At 44.7% G+C, this 15,769-nt stretch overlaps 1 protein-coding gene across 1 annotated transcript in view; it reads left to right on the forward strand.

Annotated features, from left to right (window-relative positions):
- GALNT17 (polypeptide N-acetylgalactosaminyltransferase 17) overlaps positions 1 to 15,769 on the forward strand; it is a 267,793-nt gene that overhangs the window by 57,040 nt on the left and 194,984 nt on the right. The window contains exon 2 of the mRNA XM_054394274.1: positions 6,788 to 6,971. Coding sequence (XP_054250249.1) covers positions 6,788 to 6,971 — 184 coding nt within the window. The remainder of the gene's footprint in view (positions 1 to 6,787; positions 6,972 to 15,769) is intronic.

Below are 15,769 nucleotides of genomic sequence, written 5' to 3' on the forward strand. Positions count from 1 at the left end.
TTAAACACTGGAACAGACAGCCCAGGGAGGTGGTTGAATCCCCATCCCTGGAGATGTTTAAAAGAGCCAGAGGTGTGGTGCTGAGGGACATGGTTTAGCAGCAGCCTTGGTACGGTTAGAGAAAGGTCGGGCTGGATGATGCTCAGGGTCTTTTCCAACCAAAATGATTCTGTGATTCTACCATTTCAGCTCATTTAAAAAAAATGTATATTGTTTGGGGGTTTTTGTTGTTGTGTTTGGTTAGTTTTTTGGGTTTTTATTTGTCTTCTTTTCCCTGGGAAAGTGATTTCTTACCTTCTGATCCCTTTACTTTTGGTTTCCTTAGCAGGAGCCTAGGGATGCTTTCAGGAGAGCCAAGACAGCTGACAGAGCCAGTTGTAGTTTTTACTCCCTAGACAATTTCCATAGCCCTTGAGCAGCACCTGGTTGAACGTTACGTAGGTGGAAGCTCTAGGCAGAGGAACTTGGGTTATTTAATCTGCTAAGCAAAAAGTCTGAGCAAAGACTGGGTAAAAATCGTGTAGAAACTGCTGCAGGCAGAAAACAGAACATCTCAGGTCTCAGGTTCCACCAAAGCTGCAAAGGAAATTTGGTGCCTGTTATTCTGCCAATTACCCTTATCGTTAATGAGTCCTGCCTTTAATAGTCTGCATTTGCAGTGATCAGCAGGACCACACTAAAAACTTCAGCAGTTTCCATGATTTCTAGCATAACCTACGACATCTCACCCTTTGCTATCTATTCGTTTGTCTCATAAAATACCCCTGAAAGCCGCTCTCACATCCTCTCTTCCCAGCTTCACTGGGAGGTCAGGCAGAGGCAATCTGTGCAGTGTAACACGTGGCTCCTATGAGCACGTTTACCTCATCGGTTCTGCTTTTATATCCCCGAGTCAGAAATTTCTCCTTAGTTTTCGAATCTCTGGCTGAAGCGAGGCCAGAAGCATGCTTCCCTAGGAGAGCCATTTGGGCTTGAAGATCCATGGTACTTAGCTTAATAAGAGCTCTGCTTTTCAAAAGACATCCACTTTAATTTTCTCTTTATGCTTCCCTCATTTTCCCAGTACCATTCAGCTTTATTTACTTCTCTAGAGAAGGAAGGCTTCGTGCTCCTCTTTCCTATGGGAATGTGCCTTTCCATCTGAGCTGCAGGATGAGGGGAAACGACCTCAAGTTGCACCAGGGGAGGTTTAGGTTGGATATTAGGAAACATTTCTTATTGAAAGAGTGGTCAGGCATTGCAACAAGCTGTCCAGGAAGTGATGGAGGGGTTAAAAAATGTGGAGCTGTGGCACTTGGGGATGTGGTTTAACAGCCATGGTGGTGTTGGGTTGATGGTTGGACTTGATGATCTTGGAGGTCTTTTCCAACCTTAATGATTCTGTGATTATTTATGTACTCTGTAAGCCATGCAGCAGGATGACATAAATAAGGAAGGATGCAGCTTCAACAATTTGCTTTTCCAGAAACCTTTCCTGAATGATTTCCTCCTGTTCTTTTCCCTCCACCCCCAGTGTCAAGGCTCAGGACCTCTGTTTCTCAGAAATGTTTTTCAACCTCTTCCCTCTTCCCTCACCTTCTTAGTGAGAGATGTTTTCTCAGGTAAGGTTTGTATCAGTGAGGTTAAGTTTTCCCTTCCTGCAGGCTGACACAGACCAAGATGCCTTTCCATCATGCCTGCTGCCTCAGGAGCCTCTTAGGCTGGGTGCTGTAGAAATGAAGCCTGTGTACCACATTATATTACATATCACCAAAGGTTTCCTCTACTCTAGAAAACTCCTGCCAGTTGAAGGAAAGAATAATGTGTTTACTATAACTGTACTGAGTCTAGGAATAATTTTGCTGTAGAGATTAAATTTTTACATCATCTTGAAGAAAACCAACTCTCTATCAGTCCCCAGGGGATCCAATGCCTGGCCATTGCAGCAGGAGTGGCTCAGATCTTAGCAGCTCCAAGTGGTGTCTCTTTTCCTTTCTTTTCCTGCAGTGGAAGAGCAAATACACTCCTTTTGTCACAGAGTTCAGATGTTTTAGGAGATTCTGAAGGGAAAAAATCCTGTTTTTCTTTCTGAGGCACTTGTTGGGTGAATGTGGCTTAAGGATGAATGAAGATCACAACTGTTCAGAGCTCTGATCTACACTGAACATCTCATCTGGATACAGCCCATTACCATCTCATGAGCTAGCAAAATTCACTCAGGAGTGAATTTACTCCAAAGATCAAGCTCTTTTTTTGTGGGGGATTAGTGCTGTTTATCACTATGGATAGGCTGGAGCAGGCATCAGGAGAGACTTCTTGGCAGCAGTTCAGCACTTCTGCTTTGGTGCCTGCCCAGAATGATAAAGGATTTTTTGTCTGTGGCTTGGGAACAGTTCTGACTCTACTTTTCAGCCCTGTCCTTCAAGGAAATAAACTGAAGAGATCATGCCCTTCCTTTTTCTTGTTCCTCATGGCTCTCTGTGGAACTTCTGGCCCTTCTGGGCCAATTTCAAGCAGGTTTGGCAAAGGGCTGGAGGTTTTCCAAGCGTGAAGATGCTACAAGCATGTGCTAGTAAGAGGTCACAGTAGAAGGCTGTGCTGGAAGCCAGCCCTGAATAGTTGTGTGTGGGCAGGGACTGGCTTCAAAGGCAATGTCTCCTTTCTGCTGCTGTGTGCAGCATTAGACTGCTTGAACATGGTATGGCAGCTCACTTGTCCTGTGAGACCCAAATGATGTTTCCATGTGGGTCATGAAGGGAAAACGGAAGGAGGTGCTATGGGCTACTGCCAGAAGCTGCAGCCTAGAGCTCAATGGTTATCAATCACTAAAGGGTGGAGGTCATGAGGATGGGGCTGGACTCTTTTCAGTGGTGGCCAGTGATAGGACAAGGGGCAAACTAGAACACAGGAGGTTGAACCTAAGGATTGGACATGGCACTTGGTGACATGGTTTAGTAGTCATGAAGTAGAATCTTAGATACTTAGAGTAGCAGAAGATACTTAGAATCAGTCAGGGTTGGAAGGGACCACAAGGATCAGCCAGTTCCAACCCCCCTGCCATGGGCAGAGACACCTCACACTACAGCAGGCTGGCCAGAGCCTCATCCAGCCTGGCTGCAAACACCTCCAGGGATGGGGAACTCAACCACCTCCCTGGACAACCCATTCCAGGCTCTCACCACTCTCATGGGGAAGAACTTCTTCCTCACTTCCAGCCCTCCCCACTTCCAGCTTTATTCCATTCCCCCTAGTCCTATTACTACCTGATATCCTAAAAAGTCCCTCCCCAGCTTTCTTGTAGCCCCCTTCAGATATTGAAAGGCCACAAGAAGGTCACTTCGGAGCCTTCTCTTTTCCAGACTGAACAGCCCTAACTGTCTTGGGTGACAGGTTGGACTTTGATGATTCTTGAGGTCTTTTCCAACCTTACTGATTCTGTGATTCTGTGACTCTGTAAGGAGAAACTCCTTTACTTTGAGGGTGCTGGAACACTGGAGCAGGCTGCTTAGTGAACTCTGCTCAGACACGTTCCTGTGCAACCTGATCTAGGCAAAGCTGCATTAGCAGAGGGGTTGGACTGAGTCATCTCCAGAGATCCCTTTTAGCCCCCTCCATTCCTTGGTTCAATGATTCTATAGCAGAACCTTGCAGACATGTGCCCTTCTTTTGTGCAGCCCTAAAACAAGGCTAGTAAAAGTGAATGACTGAATGTATTGGCTGGTTCTGCTGTAACTGTTTTCAGTCCTGCCTCTCCTGAGGCATCTTTTGAGCCAGTTGGAAGCAACTTTCTTTCTCTTCTGTTTGGATGTGAATTATTATGCTTGCCAAACATTGCTTGAACATTACTTGAAAGTGCTGTACACCAAAGTGACATCCCAGCTGTGTGGATGACCCCTTGTGACAGCCCAGACTGGAGGGTGAAATGTTCAACCAGCACAGGGACAGACATGGAGATCCTCCCTGTCACATTGCACCTGGGAAAGTTCATCTTTGAGACTCTCCCTGCGGGTGTGTTTGCTGCTCTGGGTGGCATGGGAAGGGAGGATGATGGTCTCATGGTAGTGCCTTGCCCAAGACATGAAGAGATCACCCTTTATTGATTCTTGGGTTTAAATAAGACAGATTTCTCTGTCCTTACTGAGATGAGGCTTATAGTGGTAGAGGAAATGAGAAGTAAGGGCTATACTCAAGAGACAGAAATGCATGTTGGGGTGTTGTGTGTGTAGCTGTCACAACTATGGTCTTGGAATGAAGCACTTGATGGCATTATAGGCTTGTCAGTCAAAGCTGCTGAATATGAAGTCATGTCTTGGCATTTCTCTGGTGATTGTGCAGTCACCAGAGGGGTTTCATCTCATCAGGACCTTTCAACTGTATTACCACCTGGAAAAGTCAGACCCAGATGATCCTTGAGGTCCCTTTCCACCTGGCATCCTACAATTCTATGACTTGTTTTGCTGTGTCACAGCAGAGCCTGCTGCCTCAAGACAGCTGAGGGCTTGGGGACACAGATAGGTCTCTGTTGACTCTGCCTATATCTTGGCTGCATTTTGGAAGAGGTGGAGTGTGCACCATCCCCTTGGGCATCTTTATTCTGTGACAAGGCCACAGATGAACAAGGGAGGAAGGTGTCCTTGTTCTGTCCAGCAGCTCCTCGGTCTGTATTGCTGACATTTTCATGAAGAAAAGCAAAATCAAGCTTTAAAAAACAAAGTGATAGATGCTGAGGATACCTCTAGTAGAAGTGTCCTATGTACTGTGGAAGGACTTTCATAGCTTTGTTTGATAGCCTTTCTGGCCCAGAGCTGACATTGATAGGCAGTAAAAATTTCTTAAGGATTTTGGTGGGAATATTTCATTGGGAAGGTTAAGAAGAAGGAACTAAAATCCTAAACTGCATTTCTGTTAGAATGTGCCTTCTACAGTGGTACAACCCTCAGCTGGTGAACTGAGGAAGCTGTTTTGTCTTTTTGGTGTAAGAAGCAGCATGATCTAGGGTGCCCTAAGGAAACTGATGCAGCTGCATGTGCACTGTGCTGGAGCAGAAGGATCTGATTTTGATAAGGAAATAGGGGTTTGGAGCAAAAAGGTCTCTTTGTGAGAATATTCTTTTAAAATACTGGTTTAATTTTGTTAGAATCTGTGTCTGAAACAAAACTGATGTCTCTTCATAAGCAAGCTGAAACTTGGCCCTGTGTCTGAAATGAAATCAGTCTCTCTTCATAAACAAGCTGAACCTCGTCCCTCCAGCTGTGTGGGGTCAGGGAGTTCACTGAGTGATCTTCTGGCCTTCTGTAGGCCAGAAAAGTTCACCTTTCCTGACTTATTCCTCTGGCTATTGCTGAGCCTGGAAATGGAAAAAGGCAGTTTGGATATCTAATCCATCCCCATGTCATGGTCGGCTGCTCCTTGCAGTTGATTTGTTATTATTGACCTCAGATAAATTCTGATCAAGCCCAGCATGGTCAGAGGGACTCCATCAACCCTCATAAGCTCCCTGGCAGGAAAGGCTGTTTAGAGGTTCCCTGTCAAAAGGAGTAGTAATAATACTCTCTATTTAGTGCCTCGAACAGTGATTTACATTGATAAGAGATTTTTCTTACTGCCTCACAATCCTAGTTTTTGAGGAGGAAAAAAAAAAAGTGTTTAAATCTGTGCCTTTAGAGAATCATAGAGTTGTTGTGGTTGGGAAAGACTTCTACAATCATCAAATTTTGTAGCTAAGGCGAAAAAACATTTTTTTGTCCAAGGCAGTGCAGATCTGTGGTAGGTGTGGGAGCTGGAGTGTGGTCATCATGACGCTCTATGCATAAAGTTTATTTTCTCTTCAAAAGCACCAGTGGTGACAGCAGTCTGTTCTCTCAGAATCAGGGCTCTGGCATTTAAACAAAGGGAATATATCCTGGTGCTTTTATTCAAACAAACACCACCACAAAATAACACAACAAAACAAAACAAACAACAAAAAAACCCAAACCCCAAAACCAAACAGTGAAACCAACCTACCAAACAAACAAAAAAAACCCCACCAAAGCCCAAATAACAAAACAAAATCATCCTTTTTTATTTTTTCTTTCTTTTTTGGTTGTTTCTGGCAAAAAGAGTCTCTGCTAATTAAAAATATTACAGTTCCAGGTGTCCTCTCTAATAAATAACAGCACGAGCATGAACTTGGCTACCCATAATCAGCACCGAACCATCAATATAGCTCCTTTTTGTGCAGCTTTTGTTGAACTTTGCTTATTTCTTTCAGCTGTGCAGATATAAATAAATAATTGTGCTTGATAAAGGTCTGGGGATGGCTATACTTTAAAAGATAAGAAAGCTTTGAGGGGAAATTGTTTTTAAATCCGTACCATTTGTATGCTGTTCACTGTTTGTACTGAGCAAAAATTCATTCAGCTGGCAGTTAACCAACCCTATTTTATTGTTACTCTGTGCTCAAGCTATCCTTCTCCTGGGGACATCTAACCTTATATGTAATTACCTCTCTGAGAGTAGGAAGGAGGCCTAAATAACCTTTCCTAACAACTAAATAAATGCACAGATCCCTGGGACAGGTTATCAGTTGGGCTGTGGTGGCAGAGCTATCAGGAGCAGTGCACCTGAGCCGTGGTAGATTTCAAGACTTTGAGTCATTATTGTTCCAGAACTGGACTTTGAAATGTTTTCAGAAAAATCAACCCAAAACACCCTGGGTTTTCAGGTTATTTTTATTCCTTTGACAGCTTGGAAATGACAGTGATGAATTCTAACCCTGGTGGTTGCTTTATTATTATTATTATTATTTTTTTTCTCCTCTCTCGAGGTCTGTCCAAGTCACTTGGTCTCATTGAAGGCTATGGTGGACGTGGTAAAGGTGGGCTTCCAGCCACGCTGTCCCCTGATGAGGAGGAGAAAGCAAAGGGACCACATGAGAAATATGGCTACAACTCCTACCTCAGTGAGAAAATTTCCCTGGATCGTTCCATACCAGATTATCGCCCAACCAAGTAAGTAGCAGCTGCTCCTTGATGAAGGGCAGATGTTTAGGTGCCATCCAAGAGCCAGGAGTGATACTTTCATGTTCTTGTGTGCTACTGTTCACTCCTCCCTCCTTATCTTTCACAGGGCTGTGCTCAGTGATGGAGCAGCCCGTGTAGCTTGGCTGAAGCTGAGATAGTTCATAAAGAATTCATCAGGGGAAAAAAGTCAATTTCTTTCCACTTCTCTCCCTCTCTTTTTATTTTCCTAAAGCAGTGCATTATTTCAGGTGGTAATAATGTGATCAGAAGCTCCAATCTGCTGTTGTCAGCAAAGGGCTGTTGGCTTTTGGTGTCTATTGCCCTGTAAATGTGTGCAAAGCCTCTCCCTTCTTCCTCCCCTGTCAGCCTCTTCATGACCCTGCAAGATCTCTGGGGCTCCCTGGCTGCCTTCCCACTTATCCCAGCACAGTCCTCCTCCTGGGATGCTGCTGTGGGATCTTCTGTTGATCGAAGCAGCCCAGAGAGGTTGCTGTGAGGGAGGGGGCAGAAGTGCTTTACCCCTTTGCCATTGCAGTGGCAGGAGGAAGACATGAGAAAAGGCTGAAAATGCCAGTCAGAAAGAGTAACATCTGCTGAGTAGTGACACCTCTGTGCAAACACCTTTGAAAGAGAGCCCAGTAGATCAGGTAGCAATATCCTTCCTCCACTATTTTTCCAGAATGACCTTTTGAGATGATGGCAATGATGATATTTACCTGCTAAGCACCATGGAAGAATAGCCTTTAAATGAGCTGCCAAATCATTTTATTAAGAGTGTGAGGAAAAGACAGGCTGTAAGTTTATCTTTAGGAAAGTTCATTTTAGATACAGCTAGCAGAATGTTCCTCCAAACAGCAAAGTGTCAATTTGTCCAGGCCAGGAGTGAAATTCGTGATAAAAAGAAAGAGCTGAGAAGAGATTGAGATTTTGAAAGGTATGTGTCCAATGCCTGTGTCATTAAGACAGTGACAAAGCCATTGCTTGGCATCTGCAAACCATTGGGAGTCATGCAGCAAGGGGATGCAGCTCCATATCTCCACTGTACTGGCAAATAAGTAAGGATGTGAGAGCATGGAGAGCTCTTGTTCCCTCATTTCTCTGCCTGCTGCATGCATTTCAAGCAGCCACTCAGAGCTTCCAAGGCTGTCAACCACTGACAACAGAAATATTTGGGTGAGTTTTCAAAAGGATGGAGGCCCAACCTCCAATTCTGCTGGGAGGGTTAGTCTGGATGGAAATGAATTGCAGGCACACATGGCACCTTTGGCTGTATGAGATGCAAATCCCACTACGATGACAAATCCTTGAAGTGAGACCTTCTCCAGCAGCTACCTGAGCTGCTTATTTTCATTTCTCATCCAGAACTCTGACTTCTAGCAGAGCCAGCATTACTTTGTGAGAAATAATTTGAGAAGTAATTTTTTTGGCTTTTTTTCTTTTTTTTTTTTCCCAGATCTTGGGGGGAAGAAAAGAATTAATTCTGACATTTTTAGGTTTCCATTGTATTCTTCCTCAGTGCCACTATCCATCATATCATGGAAGGGTGGTGGAGAGGACAGAGCAGACAGAGCAGTTTATTAAAAATGCATCATTTTGGAGCTGGGCTAATACTTTGGAGAGAATTTGTGGGTACTGACTGCAGCTGCATAACTTTAGTGTCCTTTATCTATGTAAGAAGTTCAGGAGCATGTTTTAGTTACTGCTTTGGGAGTTGTTTTTAGGGTTCAGTTGTCTTGGTATTGTGAGAGAACAGTTGGTTTGGTTATGAAATAGGCTGGAGTTTGGAGGATTGGAAAAGTTTCAGCTCTTTCTACTCCTGCCTTCAAGATCCAGCTGCTATTTTGTGCTTGCAGTTTTATGGCTGATTTTATGAAGGGTTTAATACAAACCATTTAAGTCAAGTATCCTGGTCTCTGATTAAAATAGATTCAAGTCAAAAGAAATTAGCCTAAATGGCTTGGAAATTGCAGTGTTATTGGGGAAAAAACTGTTGAAACCCCTCCAGCTGATAAGCATTACAAAGCATGTATTAGTTATAAACATAATAGTGTAGCCTGTTTGGTTCAGCTAAAGGCTGTTCAGTGTCTGGAATGCTGATGGACTCAGACTGCTCCTAGCAGTGGATGTTGCTTGTGGGTTTTATCCTTTTACTGCTCTCTTTTTGTAAAGAAAAAGATCGATGTGATCAAGTGTCACTCTCCTGAGTGCTGAGCCATGCTGGATCAGTCCTCCTCCTCTCCCTTTTTGGTGACCATGCCCAAAGTGAAGGGGAGTAAAGAGATGCTCCAGTCCATTAACCATCCTCATGGCTCTCCATTGAACTCTCTCCAGCAGTTCCCTGTCCCTCTTGAACTGAGAGCCCAGAACTGGACACAATTCTCCAGATGTGGCCTGAGTAGGGCTGTTTGTTTCAGTTTATTTGAGATTTATTCAGTTTGAGAGCCATTTTTTCCTTTGCTTAAAAGCCAGGGCTTCTTGCCTAGGCTGGAAGGTAGAAAGTCTGCCTTGCTGTTCACCACCTGAGCAGCACTGACCTTTATGCTGGACTGATTCCCCAAAAAGTCCTGCTGGTAAAGTATGGATGCATGGAATATTGTGTGTGGTACTGATGGAGCAGGTCCAGAGGGGGGCCATGAAAATGATCAGGGGGTTGGAGCAGCTCTGCTATGAGGACAGGCTGAGGGAGTTGGGGGTGTTCAGCCTGGAGAGGAGGAGGCTCCAGGGAGACCTAATAGCAGCCTGCCAGTACCTGAAGGGGGCTACAAGAAGGATGGAGAGAGATTGTTTACAGAGGCCTGCAGTGACAGGATGAGAGGCAATGGCTTCAAACTAGAGAAGAGCAGATTTAGATTGGATGTTAGGAACAAGTACTTTACTATGAGGGTGGTGGAACACTGGAACAGGTTGCCCAGGGAGGTGGTTGAGGCTCCTTCTTTGGAGATATTCAAGGTGAGGCTTGATGAGGCCCTGGGCAACCTGATGCAGTTGGGGATGTCCCTGCTGACTGCAGGGAGGTCAGACTGGGTGAGCTTTGGTGGTCCCTTCCAGCCTGGCCCCATTCTATGATTCTATGATAGTACTGCTAGCATAAGGGAGCTGTGCCTGGGAGCCTTTCACCTTGAGCTTATTCAGAGATGCTTCTGATCCTGGCTTTCTGCTGGGTAGGAAAGGTTGGGCTGTGTGTGTATTGCAGTGTGCTTTTAGAGTGGATTAAATAATGAGTTCCAGTTTGGATGACCAGGAAAGCTATTCCTTTGGCTGAACTTGTCTTTTGGTGCAAGGGACCCTGTTTCAAGTCTTGTTGCAGAACAGTGTCACACCGAGACAGATAGAGGCAACACATTTCTACCTTGCTTGATTAGGTTTTTGAACTTTTAAGATGAGATTCCTGAGTGTTCTGGAAAACAATTACTGCTTCTAGATTAGAGGTGCCCAAGGTGCTGCCTGCAGACTGCAGGACCCAAATCTCCCCCCAAAAATGTGAGATTTTCTTCAGTTTTCTGCAAAAGCTGTGAGGGACAAAGCTGATCTGTGAGTTTTTCATGGATAAATTCACAGTATTTTCTGCTTGCCTCTGAAGGATGGGGGAATCTAGGAAGATGTGCTACTTTCTTTATTGAAAGTGAAGCTTATTTACATGGGCTCCTAGGAACCTTGCTTTGCCACTAGATTTTATGCCCCTCTGTTTCATTCCGGGCTTTAATGGGAACCCCTCCAATGTGTAGCAGGAAAATAAAAATTGCTATGTTAGATCAATCTGCTTGTCCATCTTCTCCAGAACCTAATCTCCAATGGAGGAATTACCAGATGCTTCAGGTTGAAGAAATCAAATTAAGGAAAACCATGAAATAATCTGCCTAGCCTGTCTGGTACATCCTGGCTTCCCCATTCACTCTTTTTTAATCCTATCTAATATAAACGTGGAGTTCTCATTATCTCTTTAAAAGTCTGCTCCTTTTCTGGGATCCTGCAAAGCTCTGATTCAGTGGTGTTTTTATGGCATTACGGGATTAAGAAGAAGATTTAAGGCAAATAATACCCCCAGTTGTTAAGACTATTGAATCATTGGGGGACGATGACATCTTCCTGCTGCTGCAAAGCTCTCAGCAGCTGGTCTTGTGCAGGCAAGCTTCAAGATATCAAAGTGAAGGGGGGAGGGGGGGGGGAAACAGTGTAAGTGATAAGCTACTTTCACAGCTTGATTGGTTTTTCAGATATTTTGAGGGCTTCCAAGCCAGGAGATCCTATCCCTTCCTCTTAACCTGCTTTGTGGGCCCTGCCTATGGATCAGGCAAAGCATGGGAAGACTTTGGTGGTGTGCATCTGGGGCTTGATCTGCTTTTGTGGTTTTTGCAGCATGAACATGGTGAAAGGTTTGCATTTACTAGCTGGACCACATGGCCTCAGAGCAGTGCCACCATCACCTGGAGGCCATGGGTAGAGTTTGAACAGTTGCATATCACTGAGTTGATTTTAATTTTTCCCAGGGGTGTGTTTGGGGGTTGAGTCAGAGTCATTGCACTCAAGTGTCTCAAGTGGCTGAATCACCATTTATTCCTGTAGCTGCCTTCCTTGGGAGCCTGGGAGCAATTGGGCCTTTTAGCACCATCTGGCTTGAGCTGGTTTTATTAGCTGAGACTTCTGTGTAGCAGCAAGTTGAAAGTCCTTCTTTGGTATATAGTGGAAAAGAGGGTTTTAGAGAAGACTTGGGGTTGTAGAAAAGGGTTATAGGGGAAAGACTTGGAGTTGCAGAAGAAAGGGTTTTAGGGAAGACTTGGGGTTGCAGAAAAGAGTTTTAGGGAAGACTTGGGGTTGCAGAAAAGAGTTTTAGGGAAGACTTGGGGTTGCAGAAAAGAGTTTTAGGGAAGACTTGGGGTTGCAGAAAAGAGTTTTAGAGAAGACTTGGGGTTGCAGAAAAGAGTTTTAGGGAAGACTTGGGGTTGCAGGAGAGAGAGTTTTAGGGAAGACTTGGGGCTGCAGGAGAGAGGGTTTTAGGGAAGACTTGGGGCTGCAGGAGAGAGGGTTTTAGGGAAGACTTGGGGCTGCAGGAGAGAGGGTTTTAGGGAAGACTTGGGGCTGCAGGAGAGAGGGTTTTAGGGAAGACTTGGGGCTGCAGGAGAGAGGGTTTTAGGGAAGACTTGGGGCTGCAGGAGAGAGGGTTTTAGGGAAGACTTGGGGCTGCAGGAGAGAGGGTTTTAGGGAAGACTTGGGGCTGCAGGAGAGAGGGTTTTAGGGAAGACTTGGGGCTGCAGGAGAGAGGGTTTTAGGGAAGACTTGGGGCTGCAGGAGAGAGGGTTTTAGGGAAGACTTGGGGCTGCAGGAGAGAGGGTTTTAGGGAAGACTTGGGGCTGCAGGAGAGAGGGTTTTAGGGAAGACTTGGGGCTGCAGGAGAGAGGGTTTTAGGGAAGACTTGGGGCTGCAGGAGAGAGGGTTTTAGGGAAGACTTGGGGTTGTTATTTGATCACTTAGTTAACTGAAGAGAAACTAAATCCATTCTTGATTTTATTTTTCTTTACAGTGGTCTGTGTGTGCCCCATGGAGGCTCTCAATATGTACATACTGGGTGCTAGAACACATTCTAGGTGGAGGGAGCAAGCTGTAGTAGGAGGTGCTCCCTTTGGGATCTCTCCCCACCCCTGGAGAGCCTCTTGCCCTCTGCTCTGGGGCTACGTTTGGGTCTCAGCCTCCACTCAGGTTACTGGGATGTTTCCAGGCCAAAGAATTGGGCTTTGGTTTTATAATGAAAACCAAATACATCTTTGGAAAGTCATCAGTGTGGGTGTGACTTAGATACATGGAGACAGTCCAGGAGTCTGAGCCTTGCAGTCTCCTGCTTACCAGACCTGCCTTCTCTCTTCTGCTGGACACAAGATCTTCTCATCCCCTGCTGGATGCTGGCTGTATCTGCTCTCAGTCTTTCCCTGCGGACTCCAAGACTGGCAATATTATGTGCTGTGAGGCTCAGCCTGTGCCCTCTTGTTGGCTCTGATAGGACTCAAAAAAGTTTCATGTGCTGTCATGTTTGTTTATTGTCTTGTGAAGGAAAGCTCTTCTTATTTCCACTCTTCCAGTGTGGAAATAACCAAAAGGCTTTGCAGGTGCCTTTGTCTCTTGTTGCAAGTTTGCTCTTGTAGCAAGATACTGGAGTGGAACCTTTCTCAGGATGTATCATAGCTTGGGCAGGAGACTGCTCTGTGCTGCTTCATGCATCTGACATGACATCTGTCTTAGCCTCTTGTTTCTTCCCAGAACAGAACACAGCCTCATTCACACTTTGCTTGAAGCAAAAGGCTTTATGTTTCCCCCCCCTTTTGGGTGGGCATGGCTGAGATCTGCAAATGCTATTGCAGCAAGTGAGAGATCTCTTTATTGCTGGTTTCCTCAAGCTGTTAGTAGCTGGAACATTCCTGGAGTCACACATCTGTGATATTCCACCAGTTACCCCTGCCCTGGGGTGTTTAGCCAGCCTTGATGAAATGAGTCTGAGGAGAAGGACAGTGCTTAAGAAGACAAAAACAAACTACTTGAATCCTGCTGGTGATATTTGCTGGGAAATAGAGTTTCAGGACTCTTATTTGCAGTCATTGCTGTTTATTGCAAAGACAGGAGGTCAGAAGAGGTTTTTCTCTCTTGCATGCACAATAAACATCTTGGTATTTTGCCTTTTGCAACAAGGTTTTTGGTTTGTCTTTTTTTTTTTTTTTTTTCCCCCCAATCCTGCATACAGACACTATCAAGGCAAAGAGGCAAGATGTAGGTATTTCATCAAATAACTGAAGGAAAAAAAACTAGGGAGGAATCAAGGTGATGTAAGAAGGCAAAAAAAAAAAAAAAATCCATGACTGTTTCAGATATGAAATTCACTTTGGCTAGCATGTGGGTGTGTATTAAAAGATACTTTTATCTCTAGGAAAAAAAAAATCAGAACTAGTTGTCTGTCTGCTCTTCTGCTGGGTAGTCGTAGGTCTGATCCAGAGTTGTGTGAAAAACAGTCTTGCCCTTGGCTTTTTATAGCTTCAGCCATAAAAAAGAGAAGTAATAATTTTCAATGCTCGGAAAGATGCCATCTGAACATTTTGTGGGAGAGCAAGTAAAGAAATCAAGCAGTGAATAACACTGTCAAAGCTCTGGCATAAAGGAAACATGTCTGAGAACAAGGCTCACCAAAATGAGATGAGTTCTGTGCTTCAGTGACAGGTTGCTGGGTGTCTTCTCTCCACACTTCCCATCCTGCCCAGTCTGACTCATCTCTGTGTACCTTTAGGCATTTTGAGTCTGCCAGGCTGCACAAGCTTCTGGTGCTCTCCAGAGGAGCGTTTGAGGTTGTGCCAGATCTGTCCCCTTTCTGCTCTGAGGACCATGGGGGCAGGAAGATCCTTGTAAACCCAGCTTCAGAGCTGAAACAATTTGGATTTTCCTTCCCTGGCATCACGAAGGCGCTTGGGATCTGAAGAGCCACCACTGCTGCCTTTGGGGAAGGTATGCACCCCATCTGCCTTTCCAGGGAAAGTGCTGCCCCTTCTGGTGACTCTTGGGTGATTTGCACAAGAGGAAAAAGCTGCTTTCCTGCTTCATTGCTTTTCCAGCAGGGATACAAACCAGCAGGCTCTTGAATAAATACTGGTATCGATCTTTATTCCTCCAGGCGTGCATGGAGTGATTGTTACTGGACTGCCAGTAATTCTTTTTCTTGAACACTGGGTGGGTAAAGCCTCTAAAGACAGGCATTTCCAGCTGCATTGGGTAGTTGCTGGTTATTTTTGTGTGTGTGACCTCTCTCAGAGGGAGCCAGCTCCCTGGCACAGAGCAGTGTGCTGCCTTGCACATGATGCAGGCAGGTAGGGCTGGTGAAAAGCCACCCTAGAACTGACACTGTCTGGCTTCCACCTGAAAAGTTCAAAGGTTTTTTGTTTTTTTTTTTTTGTTTCTGTTCTGGATTTAGACAGGGGACACAGGACAGTTCTCTTCTCCTTTTCTTTTGAAGTAAAGGTCGTGCAATTGTGCTTTGCCTGACAGCTGTGTGCTGTGTATGGAGTCAGAAGTATTTCAAAAGCCTTCGGTGCTTAGAAGTCCAAATATCTTCTTTAAACTCAGTTGGTAAGAAAGTGCTTTTGGGAAGGTAGCTCCAGAGTTAGTGTAGTGGCTGCTCTGAGATTCTCTTACTATCATCCTGCTGTGTATTGTACTCCTGAAACGCTGTGACTGCGGATTGATACACCCTGTGCCAAATATACTTATTTTTTAAATGCAATACATTCTGCTAATTGTCAGTTTCCCCTTCCAGACTACTTTGCCTATTCTTACAAGTTTGGAACACGATGCTTCAGGGAAGTCTTCTGTCTGTGGAGTGTGCTATAAAACATTTCCTAATGTAAACCTAAGTATTAAATGCCTGCTTTGGCAGAGGATGGGATTAGTATAATTTAACGACTTGCCTTTGTGCTCTTCTGAACCCCAGTGTTGAAAAACACCTGTGTTATCATAAATACTTCTGACTAAACTGTACTTGGGGAAAATAAATGAACTAAATTAAGCTTTGGATAAACTTCTTTTAAGTTGCCTTCCAAAGGAAATCAAAGCTGGTGCTGTTTGTGCTACCAGTCTGCTTCCATGCATTGCAGAGAGCTTTTCTTTTGCCACAGGAGCTTCTAAATAGGTTGCCTGTTCACAGCCAAAGCAGGCAGAAGTATGAGTGTCTTGACAGCATTGGTCCTGAAGTAATTTGTTTAGTTTTTCAGCACAAGGGGGAATGGTTTTCAGCTGAGGGAGAGCAGATTTAGACTAGA

Source organism: Indicator indicator, chromosome 30, assembly GCF_027791375.1.
Source record: "Indicator indicator isolate 239-I01 chromosome 30, UM_Iind_1.1, whole genome shotgun sequence".
Lineage (NCBI taxonomy): Eukaryota > Metazoa > Chordata > Aves > Piciformes > Indicatoridae > Indicator > Indicator indicator.